The 16,548-nt window shown below is 47.1% G+C and overlaps 1 protein-coding gene across 2 annotated transcripts in view; it reads left to right on the top strand.

Annotated features, from left to right (window-relative positions):
* The window catches only part of camkk1a (calcium/calmodulin-dependent protein kinase kinase 1, alpha a), a 271,224-nt gene extending 255,035 nt beyond the window's left edge, over nucleotides 1-16,189 (top strand). For both annotated transcript variants that reach the window (XM_070857382.1, XM_070857383.1), the window contains 2 exons: nucleotides 4,256-4,303; nucleotides 14,882-16,189. In XM_070857382.1, the coding sequence (XP_070713483.1) occupies nucleotides 4,256-4,303; nucleotides 14,882-14,954 (121 nt within the window). In that variant the 3' untranslated portion in view covers nucleotides 14,955-16,189. The remainder of the gene's footprint in view (nucleotides 1-4,255; nucleotides 4,304-14,881) is intronic.
* The last annotated feature ends 359 nt before the right edge of the window (nucleotides 16,190-16,548 follow it).

The raw sequence follows: 16,548 nt of genomic DNA, 5'->3' as shown, positions 1-16,548 counted from the left end.
CACCCAAACACAACACAACAAACAAAAATAACAGCTCACAATTCCAAAACCAACTGAAATTAAAGTTAATCAAATGTTTTATAACAAAATACATTTTTTGGATTTCTTTTTTATGTCTTTTAACAGGGTCCAAAATAAACTTACCTTAATGGACAGGGCCCCCACTCTAAAAATGAGGGTTTAAATTTCATTTTTATGTGTTTTAAAACTCTTTAACGCTGGTAAAAGTAAGCTATGCACCTGCTTTTACCAGGCCGAAGAGTTTGAAGGACACTTGTTGGGCAAGAGTTAGGCAAATAGCCCGCTCTCTCCCGCACGGATGTCCTTGTCCCAGAGATGTGGAGGATCTGCCAAGCGAAATCATGACAGATCGGAGAAGCTGGTTTTCGATGCATGCACATTGCGCGTCAAAAACCCAGCTTTTGTGAGGCCTTCCTGGGTCCGTGCGTACTTCCTCGGACCCAGCAAGGCTGGAGCTTGAGCACCAGTAGTTTATCTGGGCTGAATAGTGACCTTGTGCGATAGTATTAAACGGGTGATAGCGAGTTGGTGCTCGTTTTACATCTCTCCCCATTTTACCCTGCGAGGTCTTCAATTTGTGGTGGGATTTGAACTTTTGTTTCTCAGGATCATTAGTTCAGGCCTCGAGATTACGATGGTGTACCACTCACTGTACCTCCCCAGTGCGACATACCGACCAGCTGGAGGGCGATGGTCCCTTTAAGCTGTGCGCAGCCCGTCAGCTGGCTTTGAAATAAAAAACCCACGGATGTGCAGAATTGCGAGTGGCCCGCACAGCCCATTAACGTTTAAACTCCTTCACAGTTTGGCGGGAGTCGTTAGCAGCGCTGTGCCCGGGCACAAAGTCATTTACGCCCCGTTAGTGCCCCCTGGGAGGCACAAACGACCCGAATTTCTCAACCTCAGAATATAACTTTGCTACACTGTGCACAAGAAAAAGAAAGTGTTGCCAAAACTTCCTGGAAGAATTATTTTGTGACATTTTAATCAGCAAACGAGCATCTCTCCCGGTCACCAGGGAACGAACACCTTTGAGGAAGGTTTGGTTTACACTTTAAAGGCTGTGCTCAGTCCAGATCCAGCGGATTCCGACATCAGTGGGTCCTGTCTATGTACACACTCGGGGATTGTTTCCACGCTGATAATCTAACTGCATTTGAGTGGATACATGACACTGGGGCCTGCTGTAAGGGTTGGACGTTCTCTCAGTCTATTGGCAAGCAAGTGAGGGAAGACTCACACAGTGTCAGAAACAAATAACATGGATCCCCAGGGTGGATTTTCCCATACTTACAGTTTAATTCATTCTCTATTACACCAGGGCGTTGAAGGTGTTATGTATTGCCCAGGTACATTAAATGTATAAGTACAATGGTGCGCCATAGAGGGCGCTGTGGTGGGAGACCTGAAAGTACCTGCGAGACAGAGTATAAAAGGCTGCTCACCACACCTGAGAGGCACTCTGGAGTTACACAATAAAGGACTAAGGTCACAGCAGTTATATCAACACCAAACCGTGTGGAATCAGTGATTTGTGTGCTACATACACCACAGAAGGGACTGGAGTTCCAATGTCTGTCACAGACTTGTGTGCTGGTGTACAGCTCCACCTTATCCCAGAAGTGGATGAATAGTTGGAGACAGACTTCCAAAACAGGGGGCTACCTGGGTACCTATGAAGTCTAGTTTGATTGACCATTTTGTAGCCAGAAGCTCCCTAACACTGGGCTTAAGGACCGCATGCTTTTACTAAGTTCCCCAGTTCTCACTACTATGTGGGAGGAGGTTTACGAAGGAGTCCATGAATTGTCGCTTCCACATGAAAGTACTGCGCCAAGGATACGATCTGTTTAAAATACTGCAGAGAATTTCAAAAGTTCGCTTCACTTGTATTGTTTTGAAATAGACACCAAGAGTTGTACAATGTGGTATAATCTAGCTAAATTCCACCCAATTTAATCTTACTGCTCAATAAATTTGATATGCAAATTTTAGCCTGAGATATTTGTCCTGTCAGTGTGCTATTTGCTCATCAGTCAGGGAGGTTAGGAGGGTTGAGTGTGACACTGCATCATATCCAATCTCTTACTTTTCTGGTGAAAAGGGTTCATTGTTTATCCTGTGTCTGGCTAACTTAGATTACTTTGCATATACGATCATCTATCAGTTGGTGAGAGTTTGTCTTTAGAAGCAGATTTCTGCTTTGGGCACAAGTATCTGAAGAGTTTTATTAATAAAAGGTGGCTTTAAAAGCAGATTTATCTAAAGTTGTAAACTTCTTTGCAACTTTTCATAAGTTTCCAATCTAGGTATAGAAGTTAGAGCAATGAATAATCAAGCAGCAGATCTGTAATAGATTGTCTTTCCGTAGAAAAATGTGTTCAGCAAACCTCTTCCTCAACGTACTCTCACCGTCCTCAATGACAGAGCAGAAAATATTACTTTATCCATCGCCTTGTTTTTCTGCATTTTTTCCTCTGTTGCTTTGAGAAACAATGAAGTCTCAGTTTGAAGTAGGCTAATGCAATGTGTCCATGTCTTTGTCAAATGAGCAGGAATGTTGGGACTGGGATCTTTCTATACACCGAGTCAGGTAATTGACCTTTTGCTGCCAATGATGAGATATCTCATCACATGTATTGACTCCGAACATTTTAAGCTAGGCTGCCACCTTTGGCAAATGGATAGAACTGGCGGGACCATGACGCTCCGGCAGTCTTTGGAATGATTTAGACTTTGGAATCAAAAGCACAATTTCTAAATTTGCAGGTGACACCAAATTGGGGGGTAGTCAATACTGAGGAGGACGGCAACAAATTACAGGGGGACATTAATAAACTTGCAGAATGGGCAAATAATTGGCAAATGAAGTTCAACACAGATAAATGTGAGGTATTACGTTTTTGTAGGAAGAATAGGGAGGTCACTTATTACTGGGAGGGTGAGAGTCTGGGTGGGGTAAAGGAACAAAGGGATCTCGGATACAAATACACACATCACTAAACGTAGCGACACAGGTTAGCAAGGCCATAAAAAGCAAACCAAGCACTGGGGTTTATTTCTAGAGGGATAGAATTAAAAAGTAGGGAAGTTATGCTAAACCTGTATCAACCTTGGTTAGACCACAATTGGAGTACTGCGTACAATTCTGGTCGCTATAGTATAAAAAAGATATAGAGGCACTGGAGAGGGTGCAGAGAAGATTTACAAGGATGCTCCCAGAAATGCGAGGGTATACATATCAGGAAAGGATGAACAGGCTTGGGTCTCTTTTCTCTTGAAAAAAGAGAAGGCCGAGGGTTGACCTAATTGAGGTTTATAAAATGACGAAAGGTTTTGATAGAGTGGATACAGAGAGAATGCTTCCACTTGTGGGGAAGAGCATAACTAGAGGCCATCAATATAAGATAGTCACCAAGAAATGCAATAGGGAATTCAGAAGAAACTTCTTTACCCAGAGAGTGGTGAGAATGTGGAACTCGCTGCCACAGGGAGTGGTTGAAGCGAATAGTATCGATGTATTTAAGGGGAGGCTGGACAAGCATATGAGGGAGAAGGGAATAGAGGGTTATGCTGACAGAGTTAGATGAGGAAAGACAGGAGGAGGCTCGAGTAGAGCATAAACTTCGGCATGGACTGGTGGGCCGAAAGACCTGTTTCTGTGCCGTATATCCTGTATAATCCGATGTAATCCTATGGGATCTTATGGAATGCTATGGAATCCCATGGAATCCTTTGTAAATCTATGTGCAGCCATTTGGTCTGGTTTTGATATAAATGGTCGGAGACAGCTGAGCAAAAACTGGTAAACTAAACCGAGCCCACCTCCACTGTGCGAGCACACCAGGATTGCTCTGTCCGTGGGATAGTTGCCTTTCCTTAATCCGATAGGCACCCGGCGGTAGTGCCGGCAGCCTCTGGCAGCACAGGAGGCTGGTCAGCACTAATCCCCTGACCCCTGTGTCTGCCTGCTTCAGCGCTCATTGTCCAGCGGGACGGGACCGAGTGCAGCCGGGAGCCTGTGATTATGGAGAGGCTGGGCTACACCAAACCTTTCCCCTGAAAGCAATAACCCCACTCTCGGACAAGTGGCCACAGCGTCCTCCTTAACCCATTCTCATAAACATGTTCACCGATAACTTCTAAATCGATGTGAGAGACATTCGTTTTTATGTATTAATAGGAATTTCTTTTCTTTCTTACAATTTTCTTTTCACTTTGCTGTTTGTCACAGGGACAAGAGTTTGTTACAGTATTCCTCAAAAAGGCACCCTTCACTAAGGTAATGTCATTGTCTCTATCTATGTCTGTGTGCATTTGTGTGTGTGTGTGTGTGTGTGAGTGTCTGTGTGTGTGTAAGTGTGAGTGTCTGTGTGTGTGTGTGGGTGTGTGTCTGTGTGTGTGTGTATCTGTGGGTGTGTGTGTGTATCTGTGGGTGTGTGTGTGTGTGTGTATCTGTGGGTGTGTGTGTGTGTGTGTATCTGTGGGTGTGTGTGTGTATCTGTGTGTGTGTATCTGTGGGTGTGTGTGTGTGTATCTGTGTGTGTGTATCTGTGGGTGTGTGTGTATCTGTGTGTGTGTATCTGTGGGTGTGTGTGTGTATCTGTGGGTGTGTGTGTGTGTGTATCTGTGTGTGTGTATCTGTGGGTGTGTGTGTGTATCTGTGTGTGTGTATCTGTGGGTGTGTGTGTGTGTATCTGCGGGTGTGTGTGTGTGTGTGCGTGTGTGCATATCTGTGTGTGCGTGTGATTGTGCGTGTGGGCGGGTGTGTGTGTAAGTGTGAGTGTGTGTGTGGGGGTGTCTGTGTGTGTGTGTGTGTGTGTGTGTGTGTGTGGGTGTGGGGTGGTGTGTGTGTGTGTGTTCATGTGCTTTCTCTCATTGCCCTTCAGAACCATGTCAATGCTTGCTCTCTGCCTCTGTCTTTCGTCTGTCGTTCCCATTTTATAAGAGTTGTGTTGGTGTTTGACACATTACGACTTTAGCACCCCTGTGGTCGGGCACATTAGAGGTCATCCATTTTGTGTTGGATGTGGATAATGTCATGCCTGCTGATATTTCACAGGAGTGGGAGAGAGCAGATTTGTTTCTCGTGAGTGTGAGTGTGGGTAAGTCAGTGTGGGTGTAGGTGTGAGTGTGTGAGTGTGTGTGAATGTGTATATGGGTGTGTGTGTGTGTATGGGTGTGTGTATGTGTGTGCGTGTGTGTGTGTATGGGTGTGTGAGTGTGTGTGTGTGCGTATGTGTGTCTGTATGTGTATGAGTGTGTGTGTGTGCGTATGTGTGTCTGTATGTGTATGAGTGTGTGTGTGCGTATGTGTGTCTGTATGTGTATGAGTGTGTGTATATATGAGTGTATGTGTGTCTGTATGTGTATGAGTGTGTGTGTGTGCGTGCGTGTGTGTGTGTGTGTGTGTATGAGTGTGTGTGTGTGCGTATGTGTGTCTGTATGTGTATGAGTGTGTGTATATATGAGTGTGTGTGTGTGTGTGTGTGTATGAGTATGTGTGAGTGTGTGTGTATAAGTCTGTGTGTGTGTGTGCGTGTGTGTGTGTGTATGAGTATGTGTGAGTGTGTGTGTATAAGTCTGTGTGTGTGTGTGTCAGCAGGCTGGCCTTGTAGCCTCGCTCAATGTGAACAAATTCAAGTGGTCAAGATTACAAATGGAATTGCCAAATCTGACTCTGTCAACGAGCTCACTCTGGCAAAGGGGAAGCCAAGGTGAGGCCACTGAGGAATTAGAGGCCCGAGGTCCATGAGGTAGAGGAGCATGGAACTTTGCTGCTCAACCGTTGGGGCAGAACTTTGGATGGGTATCGTATCCACCAGGATTCTGCCCGTTTAGAGCTGTGACTGGGGACACCCCTTCCGCCCGTACCCTCCCAACCCCAGCGGCAGTAGTGTTTGGGAGGTGTCTGGGGGCTACCTCAGGAATTATGGCCAGTGACTCTACACTTACTCAGATTACATGGGATATACGGCACAGAAACAGGCCATTCAGCCCAACCAGTCCATGCCGGCGAAAATGCTCCACTCGAGCCTCCTCCCGTCTTTCCTCATCTAAATCTATCAGCATAACCCTCTATTCCCTTCTCCCTCATATGCTTATCTAGCCTCCCCTTAAATACATCGATACTATTCGTTTCAACCACTCCCTGTGGGATTGAGTTCCACATTCTGACCATTCTCTGGGTAAAGAAGTTTCTTCTGAATTCCCTATTGGATTCTTGGTGACTATCTTATATCGATGATCTTAAAGAAGAAGAGAGAGGTAGAGAGGCGGAGAGGTTTGCTGAGGGAGTTCCAGAGCTTAGGGCCTTGGCTGAAGGCACGGCTGCCAATGGTTGAGCGAAAGAAGTGGGGGAGGAGTTGGTGGAAAGCAGACATCTCGGGCAGGGGGGGAGAGGGGTGGGGGTTGGGGGCTGGAGGAGATTACAGATAGGGAGGGGCGAGGCCACAGAGGGATTTGAAAACAAGGATGAGAATTTTAAACCAAAGGCGTTAATGGCTCGAGAGCTGATAGAGGTCAGTGAGCACAGGGTAGATGGGTGAACGAGGCTTGGTGTGAACAAGACAGATGAGCTGAAGTTTATGGAGGGTGAGAGATGAGTTTTGATTTTCTGGATGTTGTTCGCTGCTTGCCCTGAACCAGCCAGTTGTGAAACAGCGTCCGTGCTATTATATGACACACTTTGCCGGGTCCGTGTGGTACTGCACGGCTCCAGAGGAGAAAATTAGCATGGAATTATCTGAACTAACAAAATGGGCTTCAGGGAAGGATAATTATGGAGCATCCTGATTACCATAATTAAATAGGGGGTGAGTAACTGGAGCTAATGCAGGACTGCCCCTTAACACCATCTGTTGGACGAGAGGCCAGGAAAAAGTTTCATTTAATTGGAAAATTGAGAGATAAATAAACAGTGATCATAATAATGCAATTAGAGGAGACACTGTCGGTACAAGGTTACTAAGTACAGACATTGGATTTCAGGGAAGGCGTTTCTCGAGCTATAGGCCTCAAGAGAGGAGAGAAAACTTTGAGAAAATGGATTGGAGGTTCAAACACCAAACATAAATGAAATGCCTTTAATATATCCATGTCGGTAGGGAGGGAGTGCTGCTCTGTCAGAGGCGCCAGTGTTTAAACCAAGGTCCCGTCTGCCCCCTCAGGTGGAGGTAAAAGATCCCAAGGCACTATTTGGAAGAAGAGCAGGGGATTTATCCCCAGTGTCCTGGGGCCAATATTTATCCCTTAATCAACAAAACAAAAAACAGGTTATCTGGTCATTATCAGATTTCCTTTTGTGGGAGCTTGCTGTGCACAAGTTGGCTGCCGCGTTCCCTACATTACAACAGTGATTACGCCTCAAAAGGAATTAATTGGCTGTAAAGCGCTTTAGGACACCTTGAGGATGTGAAAGGCGCGATATGAATGCAAGTTTATCTTTCATGCTGAATGGGGTACGAGTGTGTCGTGTATAAATACATGAAGCAGAGAGCCTTAGAGACGATAAAAGAAAATGGTAAGGTTCTCTCAGATTTAAGGAAGTGTTTGGAAAATCTAGAGCAATTACCAGCTGCAACAATCCACGGTGACAGGAGGAAATCATAAAAATACATCATAAGAGAGACTAGGAAAACAACGAGAATCGTTAATAACAACATAAGAAATAGGAGCAGGAGTAGGCCATACGGCCCCTCGAGCCTGCTCCGCCATTCAATAAGATCATGGCTGATCTGATCATGGACTCAGCTCCACTTCCCTGCCCGCTCCCCATAACCCCTTATCATTTAAGAAACTGTCTATCTCTGTCTTAAATACATTCAATGTCCCAGCTTCCACAGCTCTCAGAGGCAGTGAATTCCACAGATTTACAACCCTCTGAGAGAAGAAATTTCTCCTCATCTCAGTTTTAAATGGGCGGCCCCTTATTCTAAGATTATGCCCCCTAGTTCTAGTCTCCCCCATCAGTGGAAACATCCTCTCTGCATCCACCTCGCCGAGCCCCCTCAGAATCTGCTGTCAGGAAAGTGTGAATGTTGATGTTGGTGCTGGGTCACGACCATTTATTTGTGGGGTGTACACTAGGCTATGCAGCTGCTGGACCTGCTAAAACCTTGAGTTAGATGGATACTGATTCCCCCGTCGTTGATGAAACTTGCCCTGTTCCCATATTCTGGCCTCTCCATATTGGCTGGTTTGTAACTATCTCAAGTGCCAGCCTCCAGATACATGAGGTGCGACATGCCGATGTGAGGGCGATGCTCCCTGATACCCAGTGCCCGCTACACGTTCCACATGTCCCATTTTGTTTTTCTTTATATTCGTTTTCAGGATGTGGGCTTCACTGGCAAAGCCAGCATTTATTGCCCATCCCTAACTGCCCCTTGAGAAGGTGGTGGTGAGCCGCCTTCTCAAACCGCTGTAGTCCATGTAGTGAAGGTGCTCCCACAGTGCTGTTAGGGAGGGAGTTCCAGGATTTTGACCCAGAGACAATGAAGGAACGGCCGATACATATCCACGTCGGGATGGTGTATGACTTGGTTTGAGGGTGATTGAAAGCACCCATTTTTCAAGCCACACTTACATCTTCCGCACACTGAGAATGTTTCATTCACGTTTTAAGAACAATGTAAGCCATTATTACACGTGTTGATCACTCTCTGTATGTGAAGAAGCACTTCCTGATATCAGTCTTACATTTACATTTTTGGTTTAAACCTGTGGTCCCCTTGTTCCAAATTCACATTTTAATTTGCCTTTTCCATACTATTTACCACCTTATATCCCTCAATAAGATCAATGCTCAGATGCTTCATAACAAGGCTGAAGAGCTAAAGGCTTCCCATGTTTCTCCTGATAACGCAGACACCTAACACTAGAGACCAGCACTGGGAACTTCCCTGCACTGCCTCCAGTGCTTGAACACTTCCCTCGAGTACTGTACGGCCTATGATTAAGAAGTTTGCAGATAATACAAAAAATCGGTTGTGTGGCTGATAATGAAGAAGAAAGCTGCGGACTGCAGGAAGATATCAATGTACTGGTCAGGTGGACAGAACTGTGGCAAATGGAATTCAATCTGGAGAAGTGTAAGGTAATGCATTTAGGGAGGGCTAACAAGGCAAGGGAATACACATTAAATGGTAGGACACTGAGTAATGTAGATAAACAAAGGGACCTTGGAGTGCAGGTCCACAGATCCCTGAAGATAGTAGGCCAGATAGATAAGGTGGTTAAGAAGGCATATGGGATACTGGCCTTTATTAGCCGAGGTATAGAAACATAGAAAGTAGGTGCAGGAGCAGGCCATCCGGCCCTTCGAGCCTGCACCACCATTCAATAAGATCATGGCTGATCATTCCTTGCTTGGAATACAAGAGCAGCGAGGTTATGCTTGAACTGTATAAAACACTAGTTAGGCCACAGCTAGAGTACTGCGTGCAGTTCTGGTCACCACATTACAGGAAAGATGTGTTTGGCACTGGAGAGGGTGCAGAGGAGATTTACGAGGATGTTGCCAGGACTGGAGTATTTTAGCTATGAGGAAAGATTGGAGATGCTGGGTTTATTTTCTTTGGAACAGAGGAGGCTGAGAGGAGACTTGATTGAGGTGTATAAAATTATGAGGGGCCCAGATAGAATGGATAGGACGGACATATTTTCGTGAGAAGAGGGGTCAAATAGATAGTTTCTTAAACGATAAGGGGTTATAGGGAGCGGGCGGGGAAGTGGAGCTGAGTCCATGATCAGATCAGCCATGATCTTATTGAATGGCGGAGCAGGTTCGAGGGGCCGTACGGCCTACTCCTGTTCCCATTTCTTATGTTCTTATTGATTTAAAGTAATTGGGGGAGGTTTAGAGGGAATTTGAGGGGAAATGTCTTCACCCAGAGGGTGGTAGGGGTCTGGAACTCACTGCTTGAAAGGGTGGTAGAGGCAGAAACCCTCATCACATTTAAAAAGTACTTGGATGTGCACCTGAAGTGCCGTAACTTCAAGTGGGATTAGGCTGAATAGCTCTTGATCGGCTGGCACAGACACGATGGGCCGATATGGCCTCTTTCCGTGCTGTAAATTTCTATGATTGAAGGTGTGGTCTGACCAGAGCTCTGTACAGTTTGATCGTGACTCTACTTGTATTCTACTGTGTTGGCCGTATAACTCAATATTCAATTAGCTTTGTTGATTGCTGCTCGGCATTAGTTGGCCATGTTGAATCTTGAGGCTCCTGGGTCTTTTTCTATTTCAGCAGCATTCATGAAGTACCGGTGTCACCCCTTTTTCCTTCCTCTGTGCGTGTTTATTTACATATCTGTGTATTGAATTTCCTCTGTCGCGGCTCTGCCCACTTTCACAGCTTGTACGACTCACTCTGCAATGTCTGAGCTGTCTCCTCCCACTCCACTGCCCCTCCTAGTTTGCTATGGCCGTCAAATATGACCACTTTGCATCAAGCCTCTGAGTCTAAGTCAGTAAATTCGAATCAGTCGTCATCCCAACACCTACCCCTGGTGTAAACTATTTGCTTCATGGATTCTTTGCTTAAGAATTCATAGCAACACATTGCTATTAAGAACTAGTTGGTTTATTAGCAAAAGATTTAACAATCACACTACACATTACCAGTTCATCCACCAGGCTCACAACCACCTGCCTCATCGTGGATCTCCCAAACCCAGCTGGCTGGGGTTTTATTGAGTCTTGTGAACATCATGTGACTGGCTGTGCCAATCCCAACTCAATAGCTCTACCAATCTGTGAGCATCCTCACCGGTGTATACATTACACCTGGGCTGCTAGCCTTTGGAGCTTACATTGAGCCATGCCGAGCACACTGGAGCTCACACGTGCATGTACACACGTGCAGACAGACACAATGGCCCCAGTATTTACAGGGAAGGTGTGGTGAGACCAGGGACACCCAGCTCTTGCCAATCTTGCATTTTGTAGCTCCGCCTCCCGCAGAAGCTAATGGAGATCTTTCATTCAGTGCTCTTTATTGTGTGAGAAGCGTGATACAGAAAGTGGGAAAGATGCTGCCTAGGTTTGTGCTCACAGCATTCAGGAGCTCTGGGCTCCGGGCAGGCCCAGCCCTGCAGTGCCAAGTCAGCTCACTTCAAGATTTTAAACGTGGTGCCAATAAATAGCCCATGGCAGACTGACACAGCACCGAGGTCATGGGGGGAGTCCAGATATCGGGCACCAATAACTGGGTGACAATTTCACCAAATGTGGAGGAGGGAGAGGGGGGGAAGGATGGAGTGAGAGAGGGAGGAAGGGATGGACGGAGATAGGGCAGGAGGGAAAGAGGGATGGAGGGAGGAAGGGACAGAGAGAGGAAGGGAGGGAGGGACGGAGAGAGGAAGGGAGCGAGAGGGATGGAGTGAGGGAGGGATGGACGGACAGAGGGAGGGATGAACAGAGAGAGGGAGAGAGGGAGGGAGGTAGGGAGAGGTAAGGAGACATCCACTTCTGAGCTATTTGATCTTCTCAAGCATGTTCCAGCACACGGTGATTAAAGGTGTCCGGGGAGAGGTGAACCGCTGGTGCTGTATGGTTTACATACCATTCTAGGCCCAAGGACTGCATCAATCCCTAACTTGGGCGATGGAAGTCTTTCAAGGGCCTGTTCTGAAACAGACTTGGCACAGTCTCAACCCAGTTCATAGAATCATAGAAGTTTACAGCACAGAAGGAGGCCATTTCGGCCCATCGTGTTCGCACCTGTCGACCAAGAGCTATCCAGCCTAATCCCACTTTCCCGCTCTCGGTCCGTAGCCCTGTAGGTTATGGCACTTCAAGTGCACATTCAAGTACTTTTTAAATGTGGTGAGAATTTCTGCCTCTATCACCCTTTCAGGCAGTGAGTTCCAGACCCCACCACGCTCTGGGTGAAGAAATTTCCCCTCAAATCCCCTCTAAACCTCCCCCCAATTACTTGAAATCTATGCCCCCTGGTTGTTGATCTCTCTGCTAAGGGAAACAGGTCCTTCCTATCCACTCTATCTAGGCCCCTCATAATTTTATGCACCTCAATAAGATCTCCCCTCAACCTCCTCTGTTCCAAAGAAAATAGACCCAGCCTATCCAATCTTTCTTCATAGCTAAAATTTCCCAGACACAATTTCCAGCTCCCAAACACAATCTGACGTTGCGATACATAGTTAGTCTTCCTAAAGAAGACAACAAAAACAACTTGTATTTATATAGGGCCTTTAACGTAGTGAGTGTCCCAAGGCGCTTCACAGGAGTATTGAGAGATTAAAAAATTTGACACTGAGACACATAAGGAGATATTAGGACAGATGACCAAAAGCTCGGTCAAAGAGGTAAGTTTTAAGGAGTATCTTGAAGGAGGAAAGAGAGGTAGAGAGGCGGAGAGGTTTAGGGAGTGAATTCCAGAGCTTGGGGCCCGGGCAACAGAAGGCACGGCCACCGATGGTGGAGCGATTATAATCAGGGATGCTCAAGAGGGCAGAATTAGAGGAACGCATACATCTTGGGGGGGGGGGGGGGGGGCGTTGTGAGGCTGGAGGAGATTAGAGAGATAGGGAAGGGTGAGGCCATGGAGGGATTTGTAAACAAGGATGAGAATTTTGAATTTGAGGCGTTGCTTAAACGGGAGCCAATGTAGGTCAGCGAGCACAGGGGTGATGGGTGAGCGGGACTTGGTGCGAGTTAGGACATGGGCAGCAGAGTTTTGGATCATCTCTAGTTTATGTAGTGTAGGATGTGTGAGGCCAGCTAGGAGTTCATTGGATTAGTCAAGTCTAGAGGTAACAAAAGTAACAAGATTGTTTAGTTTTAGAAATCTAAGGATTAATTTTGCATCTCCCAGCACAGAGCCTCGCTCAATGGGAGCGTGATTGGGAAAATCGAGGGGGCGAGTCAGTGCTTGATTGACAGTTAGCACAGAAATGTCCTGTGTGAAATGTAATGACCTTGGGGGGAGTGGCGGGGGGGGGGGAGGGGGAATCAGGAATACTCTGACACATGCTGACCTCTATGTATTTGTCTCCCTCAGGATGGAGTGAGCTCATTGGTTCAAGTGGTTGTTGGCTCATTCCTCGCCATCTAATCAATATACAAATCAAATACATGTCGCTCTAGAATGCATTTCAAATTGCCTGTCAGAGTATAATTGCTAACTTCTCTGCAAGTCAAATCGTTCTCATTATCCTGCATTATTCTTCCTAGCAGATACCCAAACCATGTTCTCAGCAATTCAACTGCTAGTTTCCCATCCCGAAACATTACTCAAGCAGTTCCAGATGGGTCGGCCAGTGGGTTATACACTAGTCTTCCCCTTCTGGGACCTGAGTTAGACTGTCAGCTGTGGCTCAGTGGAACCCTCGTCTCTGAATCAGAAGGTTCAAGTCCCACTCCAGAGATTTAAGCACAAAAATCTAGGCTGATCCTCCACTGCAGTGCTGAGGAGGGTGCTGCACTGTCGGAGGTGCCATCGTTCAGATGAGATCTTAAACCGAGGCCCGGTCTGCTCTCTCAGGTGGATGTAAAAGATCCCATGGCACTATTTCAAAGAAGAGCAGGGGAGTTATCCCTGGTGTCCTGGCCAATATTTATCCCTCAATCAACATCACCAAAATAGATTATCTGGTCATTATCATATTGCTGTTTATGGGAGCTTGCTGTGCACAAATTGGCTGCCGCGTTTCCCACATTACGACAGTGACGGCACTCCAAAAAACGTCATTGGCTGTAAAGCACCTTGGGGCATCCGGTGGTCGTGAAAGGCGCTATATAAATGCAAGTCTTTCTTTGTTTTCCTTCCTGCATTCAATGCGACCATCTTGCTGTGGCCATCGCCTGTCCCGTCGGCAGGCTGGTGGTCTTTAAATGGAATGAGTTGGGCCATCTGAGCCCAGCTGCTAGAGGGCTTGGCCCCACCTGCCTGCTGATTTGCCACTTGCAGGCAATTTCCCTCAGATTGGGGGGTTGAGAGGAGGTGAGGGGTTAGACTGACCGAACTCCCCACCAGGAGAACCAAGCTAGGTGGAATGAGGCGAGGCAGGGGGTGAAATCGCTCTCCGCTCCCACTGGACGCGAGGGGCCCATTGGATGCTGACCCAGTATTCGGAGAGCGGGCTTCTGGCCTCTGCTCGCTGGGAATGTCTGGAGCAGGATTTGAACCCTGCACCTTCGGACTCAGAGGTGGGAGCACTACCACGGGGGTCCTCCTTCAAATTGGCGAGTTTTCCTTGGAGCAGAGAGTCCAAAAGCAAGGAAGTTATGGTGAACCTTTATAAAACACTGGCTCGGCCTCAACTGGAGTATTGTGTCCAATTCTGGGCACTCCATTTTAGGAAGGATGTGAAGGCCTTGGAGAGGGTGCAGAGGAGATTTACAAGAATGATTCCAGGAATGAGGGACTTCAGTGACATGGATAGACTGGGGAAGCTGGGGCTGTTCTCCTTGGAGCAGAGAAGGTTGAGAGGAGATTTGATCGAGGTGTTCAAAATCATGAGGAGTCTGGACATAGAGATAGAGAGAAACTGTTCCCATTGGGGGGAAGGGTCGAGAACCAGAGGACACAGATTTAAGGTGATTGGTAAAAAGGCAATGTAAGAAAAAATGTTTTTACGCAGCGAGTGGTTAGGATCTGGAAGGCACAGCCTGAGAGGGTGGTGGAGGCAGACTCAATCTTAACTTCCAAAATGAAGTTGGATAAGTAGCTGAAGGAAAAGATTTGCAGAGCTACGGGGGAAGGGCGGGAAGCGGGACTAGCTGAGAGTCGGTATGGGCTCGACGGGCCGAATGGCCTTCCGTGCTGTAACCATTCTGTGATTCTATGAAATGAAAAGCTAATACTAATCCAGATGAATTTTCCCAATTGCAGGAAGGAAAGCATCGGGGATGGAGGAAAGGACATGGAGCTGCCGGATGTGTGTGAAGATGAGGTCATTTCCTGAGTGCTTGGAGCATGTGCATGCTGTGTTCGGTCTGTCACACACTGGTATTTGGCCTGTCTTTGCTCGAATATTAAAAATAAAATCACTTCCGCAAGTCTCCTTCCCACACAGCTGGCATGACCTAAAGCTTCTGAGGACATGAAGGGAGACTCAGAGAATCTACACAGAGAGAGAGAGAGAGAGCAGTGCGGAAAAATGACTCCTGTTTTAGAAACTGTCTTGCCGGGTGCAGAGCGAAGCCTCGCGGGGTGGGCAAAGTGGAATGTGTCACTGTAGAACATTGACGTGTTCATCGTCTAACCGATCCATCGTCGCCCATCCATCCGTCGTCTCAACGGCTGCTGGGCTGTGACCACCAGCGATCACGGTCAGTGCATCAGGCGCTGAGCTGCTTCATTTTACCGCAACCCGAGCTCCACCTCCAGCCGCTGACTGGCAGCCCAGTGAAGGGGGATTCTCCAATCAAAGGATGCAATGCCGTTGTTAATTGACTGACATTTTTGCGTCAACCTGAGTGTCACAAACCTCGTGCTTCTGTGTCAGAAATGGCGACGTTTCCCTTCATTTCCCTGTAGAGTACTGCACTGAGGGCAAGTCGCTGCTGTGGGTGGTCTGTGTGCACTGCACAGCTCTGCTACTTAATATTCCAAAGATTTATGTCTCTGAAATTGTTTTTTTTCATGAATAATTTATAATAGATATTAGAGATTCATTAAGTAGGCATCATGGTAACGGTGAATGGGGCACGAATAGGTTAACGTTTTAATGATTTATCCCCAGTGTCCTGGCCAATATTTATCCCTCAATCAACATAACAAAAACAGATTATCTGGTGATTAGCACATTGCTGGTTGTGGGAGCTTGCTGTGTGCAAATTGGCTGCCGTGTTTCCCGCATTACAACAGTGACTGCACTTCAAAAGTACAGACATCAGTGGTCATGAAAGGCGCTATATAAATGCAAGTCTTTCTTTTTATTTAGATGGTTCAGTGATTAATTCGCACCCTTCCCTACTTTCCAACTTATATCAGGTTAAGAACGGCAGTTAAGAATCCCTGGCCAGCAAACCTGCGGGGTTGTGATCCCAACAGACACGCCCAGGATTGTTTCATGGGACCACTGAGCCAATCGGAGTTCATGGGATCATGGGGAAGAGGAGGCGACAGTGTGAGGACCTTGCTGCAGTCAATCACCCCTGGAAATGCACTGTTGGATGTCCAGTCTGGGGAGGAGAAGGGGAGGGAGGGGCAAGGGGTGGGAGGAGCCTCAGGATGTGTTAGTTGGTGCCCTAAGAGGCCCCCTATGTCAGGAGGCTGGTACCAGCGCATCTCATTCTCCAGCGGAGGGAGTCCTGCCTCCTTCCCGCTTAGCGGGCCTTCTGAGAGGCTGGGTTCCTGCCTAATCCTTACAAGGTCAGTGGTGTGTGGGGGGGAGACTTGGAGTGCTAGGCATTGCCACTGCCTCTGGATCGGCACAGGTATACCGGGCCCTCGACCACCTCATGTGGAACCACATGGGACCCAGGCCTAGACTGTGGCCTGGAACCCCCCCACAGAACTCACAGGTAGAAGAAGAAAATGTTGGCCCCCGTACA

Source organism: Pristiophorus japonicus, chromosome 16 (genome assembly GCF_044704955.1).
Source record: "Pristiophorus japonicus isolate sPriJap1 chromosome 16, sPriJap1.hap1, whole genome shotgun sequence".
Classification (NCBI taxonomy): domain Eukaryota; kingdom Metazoa; phylum Chordata; class Chondrichthyes; family Pristiophoridae; genus Pristiophorus; species Pristiophorus japonicus.
This window is presented reverse-complemented; position numbering and strand designations above follow the sequence as displayed.